This window comes from Bos indicus, chromosome 19 (genome assembly GCF_029378745.1).
Source record: "Bos indicus isolate NIAB-ARS_2022 breed Sahiwal x Tharparkar chromosome 19, NIAB-ARS_B.indTharparkar_mat_pri_1.0, whole genome shotgun sequence".
NCBI lineage: Eukaryota > Metazoa > Chordata > Mammalia > Artiodactyla > Bovidae > Bos > Bos indicus.
The window spans coordinates 22,132,679-22,152,155 of record NC_091778.1 but is presented as its reverse complement, the minus strand read 5'-3'; the positions used below and the strand labels follow the sequence as shown (position 1 = coordinate 22,152,155).

The following is a 19,477-nucleotide window of genomic DNA, read 5'->3' as shown; positions in this document are numbered from 1 at the left end:
TAGAAGTTGATAGGCTAGAGAGGAAAAGTTTCATTTACCCCAGGATGGCCTGAATCTAGAAGGCTCAGGGTCTTCAGAAAATAAGGATTATAGGAGCTTCCAGGGCTACTTACTGTTTACTTTTGGAGCAAGCTATTGGAACAGAATCCTATTTGAGCAAACAGAACAAAAGTTTAATAGGCAGTGACACGATGTATGACTAATTTTGTATCTCTGCCTTTGGTGAATCTGTTCTTTTCTTGTACCATGAAATAGAGCGTAACCCCAGGCAGAGGACAGTTCCAGGCACCCCATGATTTGTGTCCTCAGAGCCAGAAGGTTCTCCTGGAACCTAGTGAGGAATCAGTCTGGCTCTTTCAATCAGACTCCAGTTTACCATAACCTTCTCACTGTTCCCTCTCCTTAGGCAATCTCAGAACAGGTCAGCCCGGACATCTTCATGCAGCCGCACTCAGAAAATGCGATGTCAGTCAAAGAAATCGTCACTGAGATTGAATCCATCAGTCAAGGAGTTGGACAGATTCAAGTGAAAGGAGACGTGCTGTCCAACCCATGCCACACACCAAAGAAGCACATCGTCCACGAGCTGCCCCTGGAGAGGGCCCAGGCCGCCGAGAACAGACCTGGAAACCTGGAGCAGAGTGAAGGTTCCTGCCCAGCCCAGCCTGAACCAGCCAAAGACTCAGGGAAGGGGGACCCTGAGGGGTGCCCAGGGGCACACTCCTCCACCGCAGAGGTAGAAGAAGAGGAACCAGCGGAGGGGGAACAAGAGCTCTGGGGCCCCGGGATGCCCCCGGGTGCCAAGTGGTACCCCGGGTCCGTGAGGCGAGCCACCTTGGAGTTTGAGGAGCGCCTGCGGCAAGAACAGGAGCACCATGGTGCTGCCCCTGCGGGGACCTTGCTGTCCACTCGCAAGAATTCCAAGAACGATTCTTCAGTGGCAGACCTGGCAGCGAAAGGGAAGAGTGACGAAGCCGCCCCAGAACTGTCATATGTCCCTAAGGAGCCAGAGACGGGCAGGGGCCAAGGGCGATGCGGTGGGTCTGAGTCTGGCTCTTTACCGCGTCCTGAGCAGCTTGCCATTGTCCCGGCCCCTGAGCTGCGGGAGTCTCACCCAGCGCCAGCAACTCAGAATGGCCCACGGCATGAAGGTATCTTGCGGGAGCCGAGGACTGTGGTCTCCGGCCAGGGGCCCGAGACACCAGCGGCCCCTGCTGCCTTTCCCAAGAAGATAGAAATCATTGAATACACCTACACAGCCACATCCCCTGATCCCGGGCCAGGGTGGGAAAGAGCCAGCAGTGAGAAGAGTGGGGCGCAGGGACTGAGGACAGTGAAGGTGGAAGAGACCCTCACTGTCCTCTGTGCTCTGGATGAAAATCTGAACCGGACGCTGAGCCCCGACCAGGCTCCTCTGCACCCCAGAGTGCTACCTCCGCCTCATTCTTCCTCTCCCCAGCATGAGCACAGCAGGCCAGTCGACCTGCCCCCAACCCTGAGCAGCCCAGCAGCGCCTATTGTCAGTCCCACGACCCAGCCATGTGGCGCCAGCCCGGATCACCTGCACCCCCAGACGGTGGTTCACCTGGAAGGCTTCACAGGGCAGAGCAGCACCACAGACAGCGAGCCCTCCACGGAGCAGGGCAGCTGGGAAGAAAGTCAGGAGGGCCCCCTCTCCAGGGCCAGTGAAGTGCCATATCAGGGCTCCCAGTTCAGTAGCGAAGACCTGCATTTAATCAGCCAACTGGGTAATAATATCAGGGAGCAACCAGAAAAACTGGACCCAACATCTGTAGCCCATCAGCTCCCACACAGCTCCAGTAGCGACAGTATAGAGAGTCCCAGTCAGAGCCCCAGGGTGGTGAAGGGACGCGCTAAAGAAATCGAGTCCCGAGCAACTTCCCAGGTAGGGCTCCCCAAGCCACCCCAAATGAGGCGTTCAGCTTCCCTTGCCAAGTTAGGTTACTTGGACCTCTGTAAAGACTGTTCACCAGAGAGGGAGCCTGTCTCCTCTGAGTCCCCTCATCTCAAACTGCTTCAGCCCTTCCTCAGAACGGACTCGGGCATGGAGGCCCAGGAGCCCCCAGAAAACCCAGACACTCCCCAGAACCGAGAGCCCACCAAGTATTTGATAGAGCAGCTCAGAACCACAGAGTGCATCGCGCAGAGCAGGCCAGTGGAGAGGCCCCTTGCACAGTATGCCAAAGAGTTCGGTTCCAGTCAGCAGTGTTTGCTCCCCAGGGCAGGACCTGGATTGACTAGTTCGGAAGGAGGCCTTCCTTCGGTACCGACCCAGGGACTGCAGGACACCAGCCCGGCCCCGGGGCTGGCTGTGGCGCCCCGAGAGCAGCACGGCAGAACTCACCCCCTTAGGAGACTGAGAAAAGCAAATGATAAAAAACGGACAACCAACCCCTTCTATAATACCATGTGATTCTGAGCCTGTACACGTGACTTTCTAAAAGAAATGTTTGTAAAAGGGGCAGGTGTAATACGTAAGGAACCATGCACTTTATTGGTTAATTTTATAATATTTTGGTCATTTTACTGTTCCTGGCGCATGCAGGGTTTGTTCCCCACCCCCACCCCGAGTGTGTGTGAGAGAGAGTTTGATTTGGACGGCAAGACCATTTTGTCTTTTTTTTTTTTTTTGGGAAAATTCAAACCTCAAAAAAACACTCATTTTCAAAGAACACCTTTATCCAAGGCAACGTGCTGTTTTTCAATCAACTGCCACCTGCTCCTCATTTTGCCCTCCGAGGAAAGGCCTGCTGGCTTGATTGAGGAAGGAAGCAGATGGGGAGGGTGGGATGAAGCTGGAAATTGGAAGCGCTGCCCTGGGCCTGTGTGATGAGGGTTTGGTCTCCAGACCTGATGCATTGGATTCAGATTTGCTGAAGGGGGCAGCCTGACGTCAGCGTGTTCTCAGCCCAGCCCATTGGGAGTTCCTGAGGTGGGCAGGCTCTGCTTTGCTTTCAAAGAGGGTCTTCCAGAATTCATCTGTTCTGGTCTGCAGAGTGTATCATTATAAAAAGGCATGATAACGGCTGGCTTTGTAAACCTATCAAGCAAATACTTTTTTTTTTACCCCAAGCAAATCATTTTATTAAATTTAAAATGACCTCCAAATGAAATCCAAGAGGTCCTCTGTAAAGGGAATCTGAATAAGAAGAGGTGAAATTGGGAGTGGAGAGGTGGTCACGCCCAGTGTCTTCTGGGTGGATGGACTCCACTAAGGTGGTCATCCTACCCTTTCTTCCCCACCCCCTCTTCCCCACTCCCCGCCGGAAATGTGCTCTGCAGCATCCTCCCAATGAGAAAACACGATAGGGCCAAGTTTGAAAAACAGCAACTGAAAATGTGTGTGTGTTCTAAAATGAGTACAGATGTAGGGTTTTAACCCTTTCGTTACTTGAATAATTCTGCGGGCCTTTTAAGTTTCATGGCCATATTTTTCCAATTTATTTTCCTCCCTCATGCTGTTTTTCCCAACGCTGCCTAACTTTTTAATTTCATAGATATTTGAATTGTTACATGACCTATGTATAACCTCCAGTGAATGCAAAGTTTTTCTGTTTAATATTATCACTGTTAACACTTGACATAAGTTTTCTTTTTTTCTTTTCCTGGAAGATTTGTCATTTCTCTAGTTTATATACAGTATTTATGTACATAATGTCCTCACTTTGTTACATTGTTTTGTTGTTAATGTTGTAGGGTCTTTTTGATTTATCCATTTTAAGAAGGAGTAAAGCTGCAACTGGAAGACATACAGACACCACAGAAATAAAACTCATGGGTGTTGGTAGGAATCTGCAGAGAATCTGTGGACAGTGGTGTAATTTAAATGGAGACTTCTAATCACCAGCTCCTGCCAAATTATGTGTTAGTAACTTCCTCCTCAGAGAAACCCCCAAAGGCTCCCAATTAGATTGCAGCGTGACTGAAGGCTGATGCCTCTTTGAGACTGAAATCCCAGAACATTGGCTGAATCAGAGCCAGGGAGCATATGTGAGTGTTACTGCTGCCCAGGTCAGAAGCCCCTAATGGATTGGGCTGAAGAGCCACAGGGAGGCCTCAGCAAGGGCAGGTGCCCCTAATGACCACATCTAGGATGCTGTTGCTTTGCTGCTATTGTGGAGGCCCTTAACACAGGAGCACCTGCCATAAATACCCTGTTAGCCCAGAAGGAACGCCTTCTGCAGCTCCTCAGAACCAAAGAGGTCTACAGATTGGCTTCCTGTGTGCTTTGGTCGATGGCCACGTCGCTGAGAAATACACCAAGCACAGAGCTGAGGTTTAGGTTTGGGGTTCATCACAGCACTGAGAGAAGACGACAGATTCACAGGCTGTGAATGTGATGTCAGAGACCAGAGCTCGGTGAGGACAGGGTGACCCAAAGGAGACAGCAGAGGTGGGCTGAGGCCACTCCTAGGTGCTCAAGATGAGCTGTGAATCCAGTTGCTGTGAGGAGGCCACAGTTGGGTCTGACGTCCCTGCCAGGAGGCCAATTAGAAACCTCCTGTTCCAAGTGTTTTTAAGGTGTAGTAATGATAGGTATCTGTGCTGTTCCAAAATAGTTTCTTCAGTGTTCAGATGTGTCATCCACACAGTTTTGTGACTCCTGGATATTTAATGTGTTGTAAAGTGTTCTGCTAGGCGGCATGTTCCAGTGTGAGGAGACTTGCAAGACAGGGTTATGAGTTGCCAGGGCTCATCCATTGACACTGCCCTGTCTGGTTGAGGCAGTTCCATCACCAAGATGATGGGGAAAGGACAGGAAACTGCGGGGTTGGGAAGAGGAGGCTTGGCATGGAGGTAAAGAGTCGTGTCCACTCGGTGACTCCCCTGAGATGGTGACATCCCTCATATCAAGAAGGACACACCTGGGCATCGGCAGTATTGCACTGTTCTCGCCATGGTGTTCAATGCTCACTCTCACTGCATTAAATAACAGCAGAGATGCGGGGGGTCAGGGAACCATCAAACGCTGTGAAGAAAGAAACTTTTTTTTAAGTGTCGAGGAAATGGTCTTGCTCTGCCTTTTTTAAAAAATAATTATATTTTTTAATCATTTAATTTACCTGCCTAAAGAAACATTCTCTACATGAGGTCTGTAATTCAAGCATGCCATGGGGTTTTGCCAGCCCTCAGACTCCCACAACTGAGTGTTCTTGTGCTATTTACGTAGCTGAGTTCTGTCCAGGGGAAGTCCATGATAGCCTATCAACAACTTTCCAAACTGTATTCTCTTCAAACGGTCTGATAATCTCGGGTGACCTATTTCCCTTTTCTGTTCATGGAAAACTCAGACCCAAAGCAGCAGGTCTGGGCAATTGACAGAGATGAGTAGAAGTTTTGACCTCTCGCTCAGTGCCTCTTGTTCTCTTTACTTTGAAAACTACCATAGCCTGACTCAAAATTTATTCTGGAGGGCTGTGTGATTGTGTGTGCGTGCGTGTGTGTGTAAAAAGTCACATCGTGGTGCATGGGGTGCAAGCCCCCGGGCACACAGATTTTGAGCTGTAATCTGGATGGCGCTCCGGTCAGCAGGAAAAGCCCCGCTTTTCTGATTTTAGAAACAACGTAAGCATGGTGTGTGCTCTGGCAGATGTAGGACTGTACTGTAGTCATCCTCATCTCACCTCATTTGGATGGCCTTTCAGATTCCGAATGTTTGGGATCATTCCTAACATTTCAGGCTCTTTACCCAGCATTCTCCTGCTTCTGTACCTGTATCCCAGCTGGCATTTCCTCTTTCTTGTTTTGGGAACTACCAAGAGCCCCAAGGACAGTCTGAGGATGACCACCCAGGCTCTGGGGTCCCCCCTCCTGCTAAAAGGCCCCAGACAGATGCCGTCAGATAGACCTGAAGTTGCTGAGAGTAGCAGCTCACAGACATCTTCATTTGTTCCAGCTGAGGATTTCAGTTCTGAAGTGATCTAGCCATGTTTAGTAGAGATTTTTTTTTTTTTTGTTGGGGGGGGTTGGTTGGGAGTTATTTCTCTCTAAGAAAGCATTATGCGAAAAGGGTCATTTTCAAGGGCATTTTCAGTTTTTAAAATAAAGCCATTCTTTGGCTTTTTTGAACAACTGTCTGTGGATACTTTGTTTACATTGTGAGTATTAAAAGGAGCATCATCTTGATGGCCACTCCCTCTCCTCCTCCAGGCACCCGCCCTGGCCATCCTCACACAGAGCAAGGCCCTGTGGTCAGCCCTCATGGGGAAGTGGGGGCCACCTGGAGCTGATTTCCATCTGTGTCCTGCACTCCCAGCCAACACGCTGTATGGAAACAGTCGTCATTTCCTCAGTGATGGTGTGGTCTTATAGTGATGGTTGTAGTGGTGAATGGCTAGTGTTGTTTTTCAATTTTGTTTTGCTTTTTGATGGTAGATGAGATGAAATCTTAGCTCTTTCTTTCAGCACCAATCCAACTTAAGAGCATCTTGGATTCATTTTCCCTTCCAAACTAAAAGATCAAGGCATGTATTAGGCATAAATTTATTTACTGCCTCAACTCATCCAGGGGCCGTATTAGAATGAAAACTTGCCTGCCACCAGAGCAGGCAGCTGCACACTCCTAACCCTTCTCCAGGGCTTGGGGTCCCTGGATGCCATGGAAGGCTATTGCAAGATGCTTCTGTATTTTAATAGCCTGGAAGTGGAGGGTGACTGGGCCTGGCTCCTGCTGTGAAAAGAGAACCAGCCTCATTTTCTCAGTGCCCCAGAGATCTGGGGCAGAATTTCTAAACTGGAATCAGCCCTCATCGGCTTGAAGATGCCCCAAGAGGTGTGTGACTAGGGCCACCATCTGTGTCCTCACAGCAGCACTAGCGGCGGCCTCCGGTACCCGGGGCTTAACTCGAGCTGATGACTCAGTCTGGAAGCTGGGCAACTAACTGGCCCTGAAATGTTTCCCCATCAGTAAGTCCACAGGGAATTGTTTGGTTTTTATGTTCTATTGGAATTTGGTTTGCTTGGCATAGCTTAAGGTGCCTTTTCTTTTTTCCTTTCTACTTTGTTTTGTAGGACTTGTTGTAAAGGTAGAAAACAAGTCCCCAAAGCCCCTCCCACTGACTGTTAACCTTTGCCCAGGCAATCCCAAACTTTTATGCTCACATTTTATTAAATAAAGCAGGTGCTCCCTGGAATCTCTGGGACCTTTTTGAGGCATTTGAAGCAGAATATAAAGAGTGGTCTCATCTCCTTCCTTAATCTTCCTGCTGGTTGGGATGTTCCACTTGTATCATAGATTTTTTATTATTGATGTGCTCCGCTGTTTTTAAATGTGAACTTGTGCGCAAATGTGCAGATTCAATGTTCTTGTTACAGATTGAATAAATTTTTATTTTGAAGATGAAGCGTGTACTCGATCAAGTGCAACAAAAGAGGGGGGTGGTGAGAAGGTGGGATTGGAAGAGAACACTGATGGTAACCATGAATCAATTCTCACTGATTGCTCTCCCTCCTCATGAGATAGCTGACTGCTGGGGAAAATAAAACTTTCTACCTCTCACAAAACAGGGACTGGATGGGAAATGGGGTCACCAAAGGGTATTTCAGATAGTGTGGCTCCAATCAAGTGACCAGGCTGAGAACTTGCCTGGTCAAAGAGGCTCTTGTCAAAGCCACCACCTAAATGTTAGAATGAATAAGCAAAGGAACCAAAATTCCTCCGCCATCTGTGGGACAAAGGGTCTGCTCAGGACAGCTGCCGTGACCTGGCTCAGCAGAGACTGGATTTCTTGGGTAGATGACCTCTCTGGACATGAATGAGAGTTCACAAGCTTTTGTTCGGCACAAGGCACCTCAGCTCACAGAAAGGTTTCTAGAAATGGGACGTGACTTTCTGAAGTAAAAGCTTTAACCCTCTCCCACCGTTAGAAAAGGAGTACTTAATGTCAATGGTAGAGGAAGAGAGATGGGGCCAAAGAGCAGCTCTCCAATAAAACAGGCTGGGGACAGGGCAGAGAGGGGAAGAATTCCCTGGTGGTCCAGTGGTTAGGACTCGGAGCTTTCACTGCAGAGGGCACAGGTTCAACCCCTGGTCAGGAAACTAAGATCCCACAAGCTGCACGGCACAACCCAAAAATCCACAACAAACCAGGCTGGGAGGGAAGGGGTCTCCACTTCTCCCACCCCTCCAACAGACCCATCATGAGATATTTAGTGATGCCGTTCATCACATATAAAGCAGTGCTACCATCCAGGGAAAGCTCCATTTCCAGAGAAAACACTGCCTTGTCAGTGTTTTGTGGATGATATGAATCATCCATATCAAATGAGATGAGCACACCACTGGTGTCTGGCTCGAGTGCCAGAGTGCCTGATGATGAAGGCAAGGTCATTTCACAAAATATTCCAGAGGTGCCTGGAGTCCCTAACCCTGATCAGTCGTGGCTTTCTATGCCTGTCTTCTACGGATTGCAGTTTAGATGGATAACAGCAGGGGAAAGCACCAAGTCCAAGAAGCTTCTTCCACTGATTGATTCTTTGTACCTTGGCTCCACTCACCCATGGATCTGCCAGGCCTTGGCAGCCAGAAGGCTAGAGGGCAGGGCTGAGCCTTACCAGCTCTAAATAATATCTGAGTTCTGCTCCTGTACCTGGAGAGCACACCTCCCCCACTTCCCAAGTGATGGAACTGAAGGCAGAATGGATTGAAGGATTCCTGCTTCTTAGCCCCAGACCTTTCCCTCTAGAATGGAGTTCCTGGCTCTCTCTAAAAAGGAGAAAAGGAGAGGAGAGAAGAAGAAAACGCCATTTCAAGGTAGGAGACAGCATGTCACGTAGCTTTTCTGCCAACAAGTGGTACAGAGTTGGAAAGAACCTAACCCAGCCCTCTTCATTATACAGCTCAAGAAAGGTGCAAAAATAGGGTGACTGAGCAATGGCTAAAACTCCAGTTTTGTAGTTAGTCCATGTGGCCTTTCCTCTGTGCCACAAAACGTAACTCTTGGTATCAGCATTTGTGAGACAAAGTGGCATTCTCCTTCAAGGAGAGACAGAAATGCATGGTGCTGGGCTTCCCTGGTGGCTCAATGGTAAAGAATCCACCTACCAATGCAGGAGACATAGGTTCAATCCCTGATCTCAGAAGATCTCACATGCTGCAGAGCAACTAAGCCCGTGCACCACAACCATTGAGCCTATGCTCTAGAGTCCAGGAGCTGCAGCTACTGACGCCGCACACCCTAGATACCGTCCTCCACAACGAGAGGCAACTAGAGAGGCCCCGACTCGCCACAACTAGAGAAAAGCCCAAGCAGCAACGAAGACCCGGCACAGCAAAATCAATTAAAATTAAAAAAAAAAGAAATGCATGGTTCTGAAAAGCTTGACCCAGACACCAGAACTCTTGGGTAAGAATCTCAGCTCTACTGTCTCAGTTTCCTGCCTCAGTTTCCTCATCTGTAAAACAGGGGTAATAATGGCACCCATCTCAGAAGACTATTATCAGAATGGAATTAGTAAGTGTAATGTCTGTAATACAGTGTGTAGCTATTGTTATTAAGGAGCTACTGAGTCCCTCAGGTCTTTTCCTCCTAATCAGGTGCCTGGAATCTTTAGGTAAAAGGGAGATTCTTCGTACACTACTCTTATGCCCCACTCCAATGCCATAATCGTTCCTGAAGTACCCATAACAAGTGTCTGGCCCACAAGCCACTGAATACTTGGACTCTTCCTGAGAAACAAGCCTTCTGATCCGTTTGAGGTTCCCACCACCTTCCCTCCCTTTACCCCTAATGCTGACCTCTACCTTCTGAAAAGCTGTGTTCCATTGATTTCCAGGTGTGTCCAGAGAAAAACTTCCCTGGTGGCTCAGATGGTAAAGCATCTGTCTACAATGCGGGAAACTCGGGTTCAATCCCTGGGTTGGGAAGATCTCCTGGAGAAGGAAATGGCAATCCACTCCGGTATTCTTGCTTGGAAAATTCCATGGATAGAGGAGCCTTGTAGGGTATAGTCCATGGGGTCGCAAAGAGTCGGACAGGACTGAGCGACTTCACTCACTCACTCCTGGAGAATGAGAATCGCTGGTCCCCTGGACCCTCCAGGGCCTTATGATCTAAAGGAAGAAATCCAGGCAGCAGGTGAGACTGCTTAAAGAGCAGCTAGAGGGACTAATTGTTTTTCACTGGCTGCATTTTGATCAGATTTCTTTTTATCTCTTCCTTAATCTTGGTCTAATTCAGCTGGTAAAGAATCCACCTGCAATGCAGGAGACCCCAGTTCGATTCCCAGGTGGGGAAGATCTGCTGGAGAAGAAATAGGATACCCACTCCAATATTCTTGGGCTTGTCTTGTGGCTCAGCTGGTAAAAAATCTGCCTGCCCCGAGGGAGACCTGGGTTCCATCCCTGGGTTGGGAAGATCCCCTGGAGAAGGGTAAGGCTACCCACTCCAATATTCTGGCCTGGAGAATTCCATGGACTGTATAGTCCATGGGGTCGCAGAGTCGGACACGACTGAGCGACTTTAACTTTTACTTAATCTTAGTCAATACTCATCCAAGGGTCTTGAAGGGAGTGGGAGTGGGGTAGGGGCTTCCCTGGAACACAGTAGAACATCAATATAAACAAGGCCCTCAAGACTTGAGGAGTCAGGTTTAGTGTCTAAAATCTGGCGAAAGACCTGGGCCAGCTGCTTTTCCTTGAACCTGGTTTTCACTTTTTTCTTCTTCATTTCTACTCCCGGTTTTTAGGTTGCTTTCTGCCCTGTTCAGTGGAATCCTCCCTAAAGGGGTGGAATGTCTAGTACAGTGACAGTGTATTAATAACACAGTAACATTCACAGCCCCCTGTCAGGGACTCTCCCAGCTGCCCTGGGCCAACCTAGGCCCTCATCCAAGAGTCCCCAGAGCATCCTCCGGGCTCTCTCCTCTGTGGTGTGTGGACGTGCAGTCCCACAGCCCCGGCCTGCCGGGACTGGCTAAATTGGGACTGTGATTGCAGCAGGAATGCAGCGCGAAGGCATCTGATCTCGCGCGGCCGCCGGCTCTAAGAGGAGCGCGCCCCCTCGTAGGCTCGCTCTCTCAGCGCCCAGCTCTAAGGTCTGGGAACCTGGGCCTCCCCAGTTCACCCGGTAGGCGCGGAGCCCGCCAGCACACACGCAAAATTACTTTGGACGCTTCTCGCAGGCCGGAGGACGAGTCGCGCTGCCTTTGCAGCGCTCGACTTTCCCGCCGCCGGAGGGGCGGGGCCTGTGTGACCCCGCCCCCGCCGGAGCCCCGCCTCCGCAGGTTGATGGCAGCGGCAGCTGGGACTGCAGCGGCGCCCGGCCCCGGGAGTTGCAGGCAGCGGCCGGAGCGCGCAGCCGAACGCCCGGGCCCCAGACGCCGCGGACACCCGGAGAGGCAGTTCCGGCGCCCTGACGCCTCCCTCGGCCTTCAGCGCACCCCCAAGCCCCTCCGCAGAGAAGTCGCAGCGTGAGCGCCTCTCGGCCGGCCCAGGAGCAGGTACTCCCCCGCCACACACCGCCGCCGCAGCCAGTGGAGCGGGCGGGGTGTCTGGAGGGGACAGAGGTCTGCGCTCCCTCCCCCCTCCCCCCCACCGCCGCCAAATTCGGTCCCGGGCGGGGCGGACTTGGCGTCTATATTTGGCCGGACAGCGGCCCGCGCGCCCTCAGGGCGCAGACACCTCGTCTCGCAAGAACGCAGTGCCGGGGCCGGAGGAGGGTGCGGGGAGGCCAGAGGCCGGGCCTGAGGCCGGGGGCTGCAGAAGCGGCTTGAAGGGCACAAGGATGCCCGGTGCTGGGGAGGGGCTGGAGGCAGTGGCTGCGGCTTGGAAAGCGCTTGGTGTGGTGCCTGGGGAAGAGCTGAGTGCAAGCTCCTAGCGGGAGAAGAGGCACCTCACCCTCCCCATTCCACTTCTGAAAATTTGGTTCTGGCCTGGGGAGGGGTTCGAGGACCCTAGCCGCAAGAGTTTAGCAGGAGAGAGGACCCAGAGGAGAAGTGGGACTGAAGTATGGCGGGTAAAAGCCAGAATACCGTCGTGAGGGCCTCTTAGAGAAGCCGGTGCGAGAGGGGTGGGAGGAGGAAATCTACCTTACAGCGCGTTCCTCCCACTCCCACCCCACCCCCGACAGCATGGGAAGAAACTGATGACAGCAGGAGCAGGAAGGACTCAGGTTAGCTGACAGGAGGAACTCCTCCTTGGCAAATTTTTAGAAAAAGGCAAACCCCATTCGCCTAACCTTTGCCAGAGATGCTGAGCTTAGAATCTTGGGGGGCTGCAGTCCTAGCCCCACAAATGGCCTTAAGCCAGGAAGTCTCTGATTCTGGACCAAGACGCCTCTGGGAGATAAACCACTTCGGTGAAGAGATGCTCACCCAAGGCTGGCAGCCGGAGGGCAGCCTGGTGTTGAGGCTCCTCCCAAAACCACTTGAAGGTCCAGGAAGCTTTCAGGCCCAGTTAGCTTCCACTGTTGGCCCCAGTCTAAGGGCCGGTTCTCTAAGAAGAAGTCAGGTCCCAAATCCAAGTCCCTCGAACTAAGCAAAGAACTTTCCCATATATAAGAAAACGCCTTGCTTCTAGGACCAGACTCTATATTAATTTATACCTGACTCTTGGCAAGATAATCCTTCTCACTTGCCACTCCCCCAACTCTTCCTCCCTCCCACAGCTACAGGACTAAGGACCAAAAGCATTTCTGGGGACTGAGATCCTCCATCTCTGCCCCCAGCTATGAGCCGGCGCGTGGTTCGGCAGAGCAAGTTCCGCCACGTGTTTGGACAGGCGGCAAAGGCTGACCAGGCCTACGAGGACATCCGTGTGTCCAAGGTCACATGGGACAGCGCCTTCTGTGCCGTCAACCCCAAATTCCTGGCCATTATTGTGGAGGCTGGGGGTGGAGGTGCCTTCATCGTCCTGCCTCTGGCCAAGGTGAGGGATGAGGGGAAGGAAGCAGGTGGAGGACACCGACTGTGACTCCTGGGGACTCCGGACAGCAGCCTGTGTTCTCACCTAGCTCCATTCCTAATTCGGCAGGGCAGTCTAGGCGGACTGACTGCTCCCTATCCCCCAATCTCTCAGGGACCGATTGGGAGCTCCTCACCCCTCCCAGAACAGCAGCATCACATTGGTCCCCACCTACGCACAGCCCATCCCTTCTCCTTGCAGCATCCTGTACCCAGCAGGGACCTGGAGGAGGTGATGGATAGTTGGGAAGCAGTGGAGTCAGGACCTGGCTGGATTCTGTTCCTATTCTCCTGATGCCACACCCCTTCGTGTTTCTGGCCTCTGGATCTTTGTACCCAGCCCAGGGTGACTACTGGATTAAATCACACCCCAGAGCAGCACAGTGAGGACAGGGTCAGGCTCTATCCAGAATCCTTGGCTGCCTCCCCCTTTCTGGTTCTTGCAGTGAGGTAGAACAAGAGCAAAAGGCAGGGGGACATGACATATGTCCCCATATGTCATGAGGCCAAAGCCCCCAATACTCCAGGGATGGGGGCCAAGCAATGACCATCACCTTTACTGAGTAGCCTCAAGCCCCTCAGCCATCCCTACCCATAGGCTGTCCACTCCAAGGCATGACCTTGACCTGGATTCTGGCCTCTACACCTTGTTAGGAGAGGCCCCACAGGTGGCAAGGTCAGGATGAGGCCTGACAATAGCCAGTGACTCACTCCAAGACAATGCAGACGCCATCCAAGGACACCATCCCCAGGGCTCAAATTTCAGTGGGAGCCACCCCCTCCCCCAGTACAACCGCCATTCCAGTGCCACACAGCCACCCCTCTCCCCTGCCGCCTGGTCTGGGTCGATGCCAGCCCCTGCAAAGGCCTCAGAGCCCCCCCCAAACATACCATAAAGATTAAAAATAGATGGGCCTCAGCTCAGGTTAGGAGATAGCAGGCATGAGGAATGCCTGCTGCTGGTGGTTCCAAGGTAAAGCCAGTGACCAGGGAGAGATCTGCCCATTGCGGCTAGGAAGGAGCTATGCAGCCCTGCACTGCATATAACCTTACCTTGACCTAGTCCAGAAGGGGTTTCCCAGAGAGATTTCAGGTGCAGGGGACAGGCCCAAGAACAGCGTCCTCCAAGGAGGTGTTCTTGGAAGAGCACTGGACTGAGAAGTCAAGTCTTGGCTCTACCAGTATCTTGCTGTGTGTCCTTGGTTAAGTTATCTTACCTCTCTGTGTCTGATTCCTTGATATTAAATGACTTAGACTCTGCCTTCAGGGAAGTAGAGGAAGTAGGCTGTCTGGGTTTGGAGGAGCAGAGAGGGGGTGAGTTCTGCAAAGAGACAACAGATAACAGACAGTTGAGATGTAAATAGGTCCACTCCCAGCCCCCTGAAAACACACAGGAGAATAGCCCCATATCTCCTTCTCTGACCCCTGCAGACAGGGCGAGTGGATAAGAACTACCCACTGGTCACTGGGCACACTGCCCCTGTGCTGGACATTGACTGGTGCCCGCACAATGACAACGTCATTGCCAGTGCCTCAGACGACACCACCATCATGGTAGGTACCAGCTCCTGGGCTGTGGGGCATGGGAAGCCGGGAGGGCGGCCTCACCTGTGCTTTGTAAGGTGGTAAGGGAGGTGCTGAGTGCCAGGACCTGCCCTGCCCAGCTCCCAGGCTATTTTCAGCTACATGCCCACCCCCTCCCAGGATGCACTGCTTAGGACTAATTATAGCTGTGGCCACCTTGGAGCCTGAAGAGCAGGGAGGCAGGGCTCTGAAGTCTCCCTGCTCAGGGGAGTAGGGAGGTCTCTGGAGAGCTGACAGCGCCCCCTCCTGGCTCCCAGCCGTTTCTGCCCCAGGTGGCCACCATCACATGTCCTGCATCTGACCCTTACCCCGCAAGAGAGCCGGTGGAGTGGGGGTGGGGGATTAGGGGAAGAAGTGAAATCTCTCAGTCGTGTCCTAGTCTTTGCGACCCCATGAACTGTAGCCTGTAACCCCATGAACAGGCTCCTCTGTCCATGGGATTTTCCAGGCAAGAATACTGAAGTGGCTTGCCATTTCCTTCTCCAGGAAGTAGGGGAGGAGCAGTGATGAAGCTGGCTCCTCATCCCACCTACCCTACGCCTTTTCCTTCCACCCAGGTGTGGCAGATTCCAGACTATACCCCTGTGCGCAGCATCACAGAGCCCATCATCACACTGGAGGGCCACTCCAAACGTGTGGGCATCCTCTCCTGGCACCCCACTGCCCGGAATGTCCTGCTCAGTGCAGGTCTGGGAGGCTAGGGGTTCTAATAGACATCGGGGAGGCGGGGGGTGGGGGGTGGGGGGAGTGGCAAAGGCAGGGCCCAGGTGATGATGTCTGGCCGTTCTGGGCAGGTGGTGACAATGTGATCATCATCTGGAACGTGGGCACTGGGGAGGTGCTCCTGAGTCTAGACGACATGCACCCAGACGTCATCCACAGCGTGTGCTGGAACACCAACGGGAGCCTGCTAGCCACCACCTGCAAGGACAAGACCCTGCGAATCATCGACCCGCGCAAGGGCCAGGTGGTGGCGGTGAGTGCCTGGCCTGGCCGCTCCTCAGCCCCTATGTCAGGGGGCAGCTGTCAGGCCTCTGTACCCGCCCTCCCCTGAGCCCTGCTTCCAGCGCTCACCTTCTCCACCTCGATCCCAGACCCCAGTCCTCCCTTTAGCCCCCTGCCCTAAGTAAGCCCCCAGCTCCGCTGGTCTCTGCCCGGCTCCTGTTTCCTCCCCTTCCCTGCGTCTCAGCAGCCTAGATGAGGGCTGCCCAATTTGTGATTGAGAAGGGGAGAAGCTGCAAACTCTATCCTCCCACCAGACCTTGCATGAACCTGAGCCCCCGGACCCTTCTCCTCCCAGCTGGCACGCCTTCTTCCCGGGTCTGGACCCAACCCTGGTTCGCGGGCAGGCCCCTTTCCAACCTAGTTGACCAGCCGGGCGGAGGGTTGGGGGCCATCCCCGCGCATTGTCTGTCCCAGCTGGGTGGCCTGCGAGGGCGGTGGCACCTGCCTCACCAGCCTCAATCTAACCCGGGGCGCGGGCTGCGCGGGACACTGCACGTCGGCGCGGAGGGCGCGCGTCCAGCGCGGCGGGGCCGGGCGGAGCCGCGCGCGCTCTAACCCACTAACCCCGCGAGCAGGAGCGAGCCCGGCCTCACGAGGGCGCCCGCCCGCTGCGGGCCGTCTTCACCACAGACGGGAAGCTGCTCAGCACCGGCTTCAGCAGGATGAGTGAGCGGCAACTCGCGCTCTGGGACCCGGTAGGCCAGGCCGCGCTGGGCGCACGCGCTCGCTCCTTCGCTGGGTCAGCTGGGAGCGCCCTCCCCGGCCGTGGCCCGCGCCCAAGAGAGCCGAAGCGGAGCGGGGAGCTCCGGTCTGGGAAGAGCCTGGCCGAGCTCCAGGGAAGCCCGAAGACACCTCCCCTGCCCTGAGGGCGTTTAAGGGCTCAGCATCTGCAGAGAGAAGCTCGCGCCCCGTGCTCTCCAGGCCTGCGGCCACCCAGGGGGGCCCCAGGAAACTGAATATTTAGGGCCCCTTTTGTCTCCGCCCCCGCCCTCACACCCAAGTCAGCAAGTTGGTTGCCCGGCCCTCCAGGCTCCCCAGGGCAAGCAGCTGGGTGACGCCTCTCCCTGTCTCCCCTCCGCCCCCAGGAGAGGTTTGCGGCCCACGAGGGAATGAGGCCCATGCGGGCTGTCTTCACGCGCCAGGGTCATATCTTCACCACGGGCTTCACCCGCATGAGCCAGCGAGAGCTGGGCCTGTGGGACCCGGTAACGCAGCTGGACGCTTGGGGTGTGTGCCCCGGGGACTGGCATCACGGGGGAGGGGCCAGGCGCCCCCCACCCGCAGGGCATGCCCACCTGGACAGGGCTGGAGGCTGCTGCCCCCTTGGCAGCGCCTGCCATCCCCACACCCACCCCTCTGCCCAGTTTTGCTGCGTCGCCTGAAGGAGCCCATGCTGGCGCCCCCACCTGGTGATGCCGAGTCCCTGGGGGTGGTTTGCGGTGACTGCATGCGGCGGCACAGGGGGTCTAGGTGCGGGGGACCAGGAGTGGTGTCCAGAGGTTGGGTCTGCAGCTTCGTTCACCAGAGGTGCCTTGGGAGTGCGAGGGCATCAGGGAGGGCAGGCAGTGTCCAGGAGCTTCGGGGCATCCGGAAGCGCCACCGAGGGTGGGCTGGGGCTGGCTGTTCACGCCTCCTGTGCTTGGGCAGAACAACTTCGAGGAGCCAGTGGCGCTGCAGGAGATGGACACAAGCAATGGGGTCCTACTGCCTTTCTACGATCCCGACTCCAGCATCGTCTACCTGTGCGGCAAGGTGCTGGTGGCCGGGAGGGAAGTAGAGGGGGCCGGACGGAGATGAGGGGGGCCTGCGCGATACGGCTCTGAACCGACTGGCTTTGCAGGGCGACAGCAGCATTCGGTACTTTGAGATCACCGAGGAACCTCCCTTCGTGCACTACCTGAACACCTTCAGCAGCAAGGAGCCGCAGAGGGGCATGGGCTTCATGCCCAAGCGGGGACTCGATGTCAGCAAGTGCGAGATCGCACGGTCAGCAGCTTTGCCCTTCCTGTTCACCTGCCTCTGTCCCCACGTCCCATCTGGGAAGACGCGGGGGCTTCCCCAGGCGTGTAATCTTTGGAAAGGAGTGGGCTGGATTGGGAGGTTGGGGTCAAACAGACTTGTTTCCAGTGCCAGCCCCAAAGCTACACGGTTGACATTCTCTGAACTTCAGTTTCTTAACCTGTTAAGGATGATAAACACCCTCTCAGAGGCGTTTTACCAGTTGGATGTGTTTAAAGTGCAAGGCATCGTAGGCGCCCAGCAAGTGTCCGACTCTTTGCGATCCCCCTGGTCCCCAGCAAAAGTGAAGGGAGTGGGAGCCTGAGCGGGTGCTGATCCCCGCTCCCTTTTAGGTTCTACAAGTTGCACGAAAGAAAGTGTGAACCCATCGTCATGACTGTGCCCCGCAAGGTGAGTTGATCTCGAGAGGGTTGGGCAGAGCTCCGAGGCGGAAGGGAGCGGAGCAGGCTGGACACTGAGCTTGTTCTCCTGTCTCCCTACCCCCCGCAGTCAGACCTGTTCCAGGACGACCTTTACCCAGATACGCCGGGCCCCGAGCCGGCCCTAGAAGCAGACGAATGGCTATCAGGTCAGGACGCCGACCCCGTGCTCATCTCGTTGAGGGACGGTTACGTGCCTCCCAAGCACCGCGAGCTCCGGGTCACCAAGCGCAACATCCTGGACGTGCGCCCGCCCTCCGGCCCTCGTCGCAGCCAGTCAGCCAGCAATGCTCCCTTGTCGGTAAGGCCCCGCGCGGCTCCACCGAGGCCCAATCTACAGCCCCCTACCGCCCCGCGCCCAACACCTCTCCGGTCCTCTGCGCCCCGCAGCAGCACACCCTGGAGACGCTGCTGGAGGAGATCAAGGCCCTGCGCGAGCAGGTGCAGGCCCAGGAGCAGCGCATCACGTCTTTGGAGAACATGCTGTGCGAGCTGGTGGACGGCACGGACTAGCGCAGTGCCAACGGGGAGGTCCAAGCCGGGAAGCACAGTGGGGCGGAGCGCCAGCACACCCGAGGGCCCTGGCTTTGGGTCCCGAGCTCCGCACTCCGCCCCTCTAGGCCTGGGCGGGGACTGGGGAGGGAACTCCGCCCTTCGCGGGAGATCTGGACAATTGCAGAGACTCGTGTCCGTCTGCCACCCACCTGGCGGCGTACCTCGTCCGGGATTTAGGCAGGAGCTGGCGGGGCCTCAGCAATGGTGCTGCACCGCAGGCAGTGTCCCCTTTGTTCCTCGCCCAGGGCAGAGAAAGTGCTTAGTGTTAGCTTAATGCTTGGAGATGGTGGGGAGCTTGGGATTGACCTCAAAGGGGTAGCGATTCGACGGGTCTCCCCAGGCTGGGGAAAATTACAACGCTTCTGCCTCTAATCAGCTCACTTGACCCCACCATCCTGAGTGGTCAACTGAACGGGCGTCACCCCATTTCTACAGACACAAACGTTGGCTGTAGAGCCGGTCCCCCAGGCTACACCCAGTAGTCCATGGCAGAGGGCTCCCTTCTCCCCACCTGCGGGGGAGAGGGTGGCTTCCGCGTGGCACTTCCTCAGAAGAACCAACCAGAAAACTGGCATGAGGAAGCAAGTTCCACCTCCACTACACACACACACACATACCTCCCAGCCCTCTGCTGTACACACACACACACCTCCCAGCCCTCTGCTGTACATACACACACACACACAGCTCCCAGCCCTCTGCTGTGGCCTTGACTCTAGGAGGAAAACAAGATGTTCTGAATGAAACATTTTACTAAGTGCTCAGTCTCTGCCTCCTGCATGGGTGGGGATGTGAGACCCCCAGCCTCTGTAAATGCCACCACCAGAATCCTGGAGGCCCTGACAGATGAAACCCTCGGCTCAGGACCCACCAGACATCCTCTTTCTTCAGAGCCCTCCCCACTCTGAGGTTCAGAAGGACCCCTCAGCCCGCAGGTGGGCGGTCTTCCCCAGTAAAGGCAAATAGGAAAAACC

At 54.5% G+C, this 19,477-nt stretch overlaps 2 protein-coding genes across 10 annotated transcripts in view; both read left to right on the top strand.

The window, feature by feature from the left end:
* SSH2 (slingshot protein phosphatase 2) overlaps window positions 1–7,364 on the top strand; it is a 246,552-nt gene extending 239,188 nt beyond the window's left edge. For all 6 annotated transcript variants that reach the window (XM_019980924.2, XM_019980926.2, XM_019980923.2 and 3 more), the window contains one exon: window positions 407–7,364. In XM_019980924.2, coding sequence (XP_019836483.2) covers window positions 407–2,434 — 2,028 coding nt within the window. In that variant the 3' untranslated portion in view covers window positions 2,435–7,364. The remainder of the gene's footprint in view (window positions 1–406) is intronic.
* Window positions 7,365–11,247: 3,883 nt separating this feature from the next.
* Window positions 11,248–19,475, top strand: CORO6 (coronin 6). Of its 4 annotated transcripts, none has more exons than XM_019981449.2 (11): window positions 11,249–11,460; window positions 12,687–12,886; window positions 14,353–14,475; window positions 15,063–15,192; window positions 15,300–15,481; window positions 16,596–16,715; window positions 17,158–17,262; window positions 17,351–17,496; window positions 17,862–17,919; window positions 18,019–18,249; window positions 18,339–19,475. In XM_019981449.2, exons 2-11 carry the CDS (start codon window positions 12,689–12,691, stop codon window positions 18,459–18,461), a joined length of 1,416 nt encoding a protein of 471 aa, XP_019837008.2. In that variant the 5' UTR covers window positions 11,249–11,460; window positions 12,687–12,688; the 3' UTR covers window positions 18,462–19,475. The 4 variants fall into 4 exon arrangements, with proteins under 4 accessions (XP_019837009.2, XP_019837008.2, XP_019837006.2 ...); XM_019981447.2 differs by having other exon boundaries at window positions 11,250–11,460; window positions 12,627–12,886; XM_019981450.2 differs by lacking the exon at window positions 16,596–16,715 and having other exon boundaries at window positions 11,248–11,460; window positions 12,627–12,886.
* The last annotated feature ends 2 nt before the right edge of the window (window positions 19,476–19,477 follow it).

Bases quoted from the DNA above. Each gene is read 5' to 3' on its own strand.
- CORO6 (XM_019981449.2), top strand. From the start codon at position 12,689: ATGAGCCGGCGCGTGGTTCGGCAGAGCAAGTTCCGCCACGTGTTTGGA. The intron at 15,193-15,299 runs GTCTGGGAGGCT...CGTTCTGGGCAG, and splicing joins GAATGTCCTGCTCAGTGCAG to GTGGTGACAATGTGATCATC. The intron at 17,263-17,350 runs GTGCTGGTGGCC...CTGGCTTTGCAG, and splicing joins TCGTCTACCTGTGCGGCAAG to GGCGACAGCAGCATTCGGTA.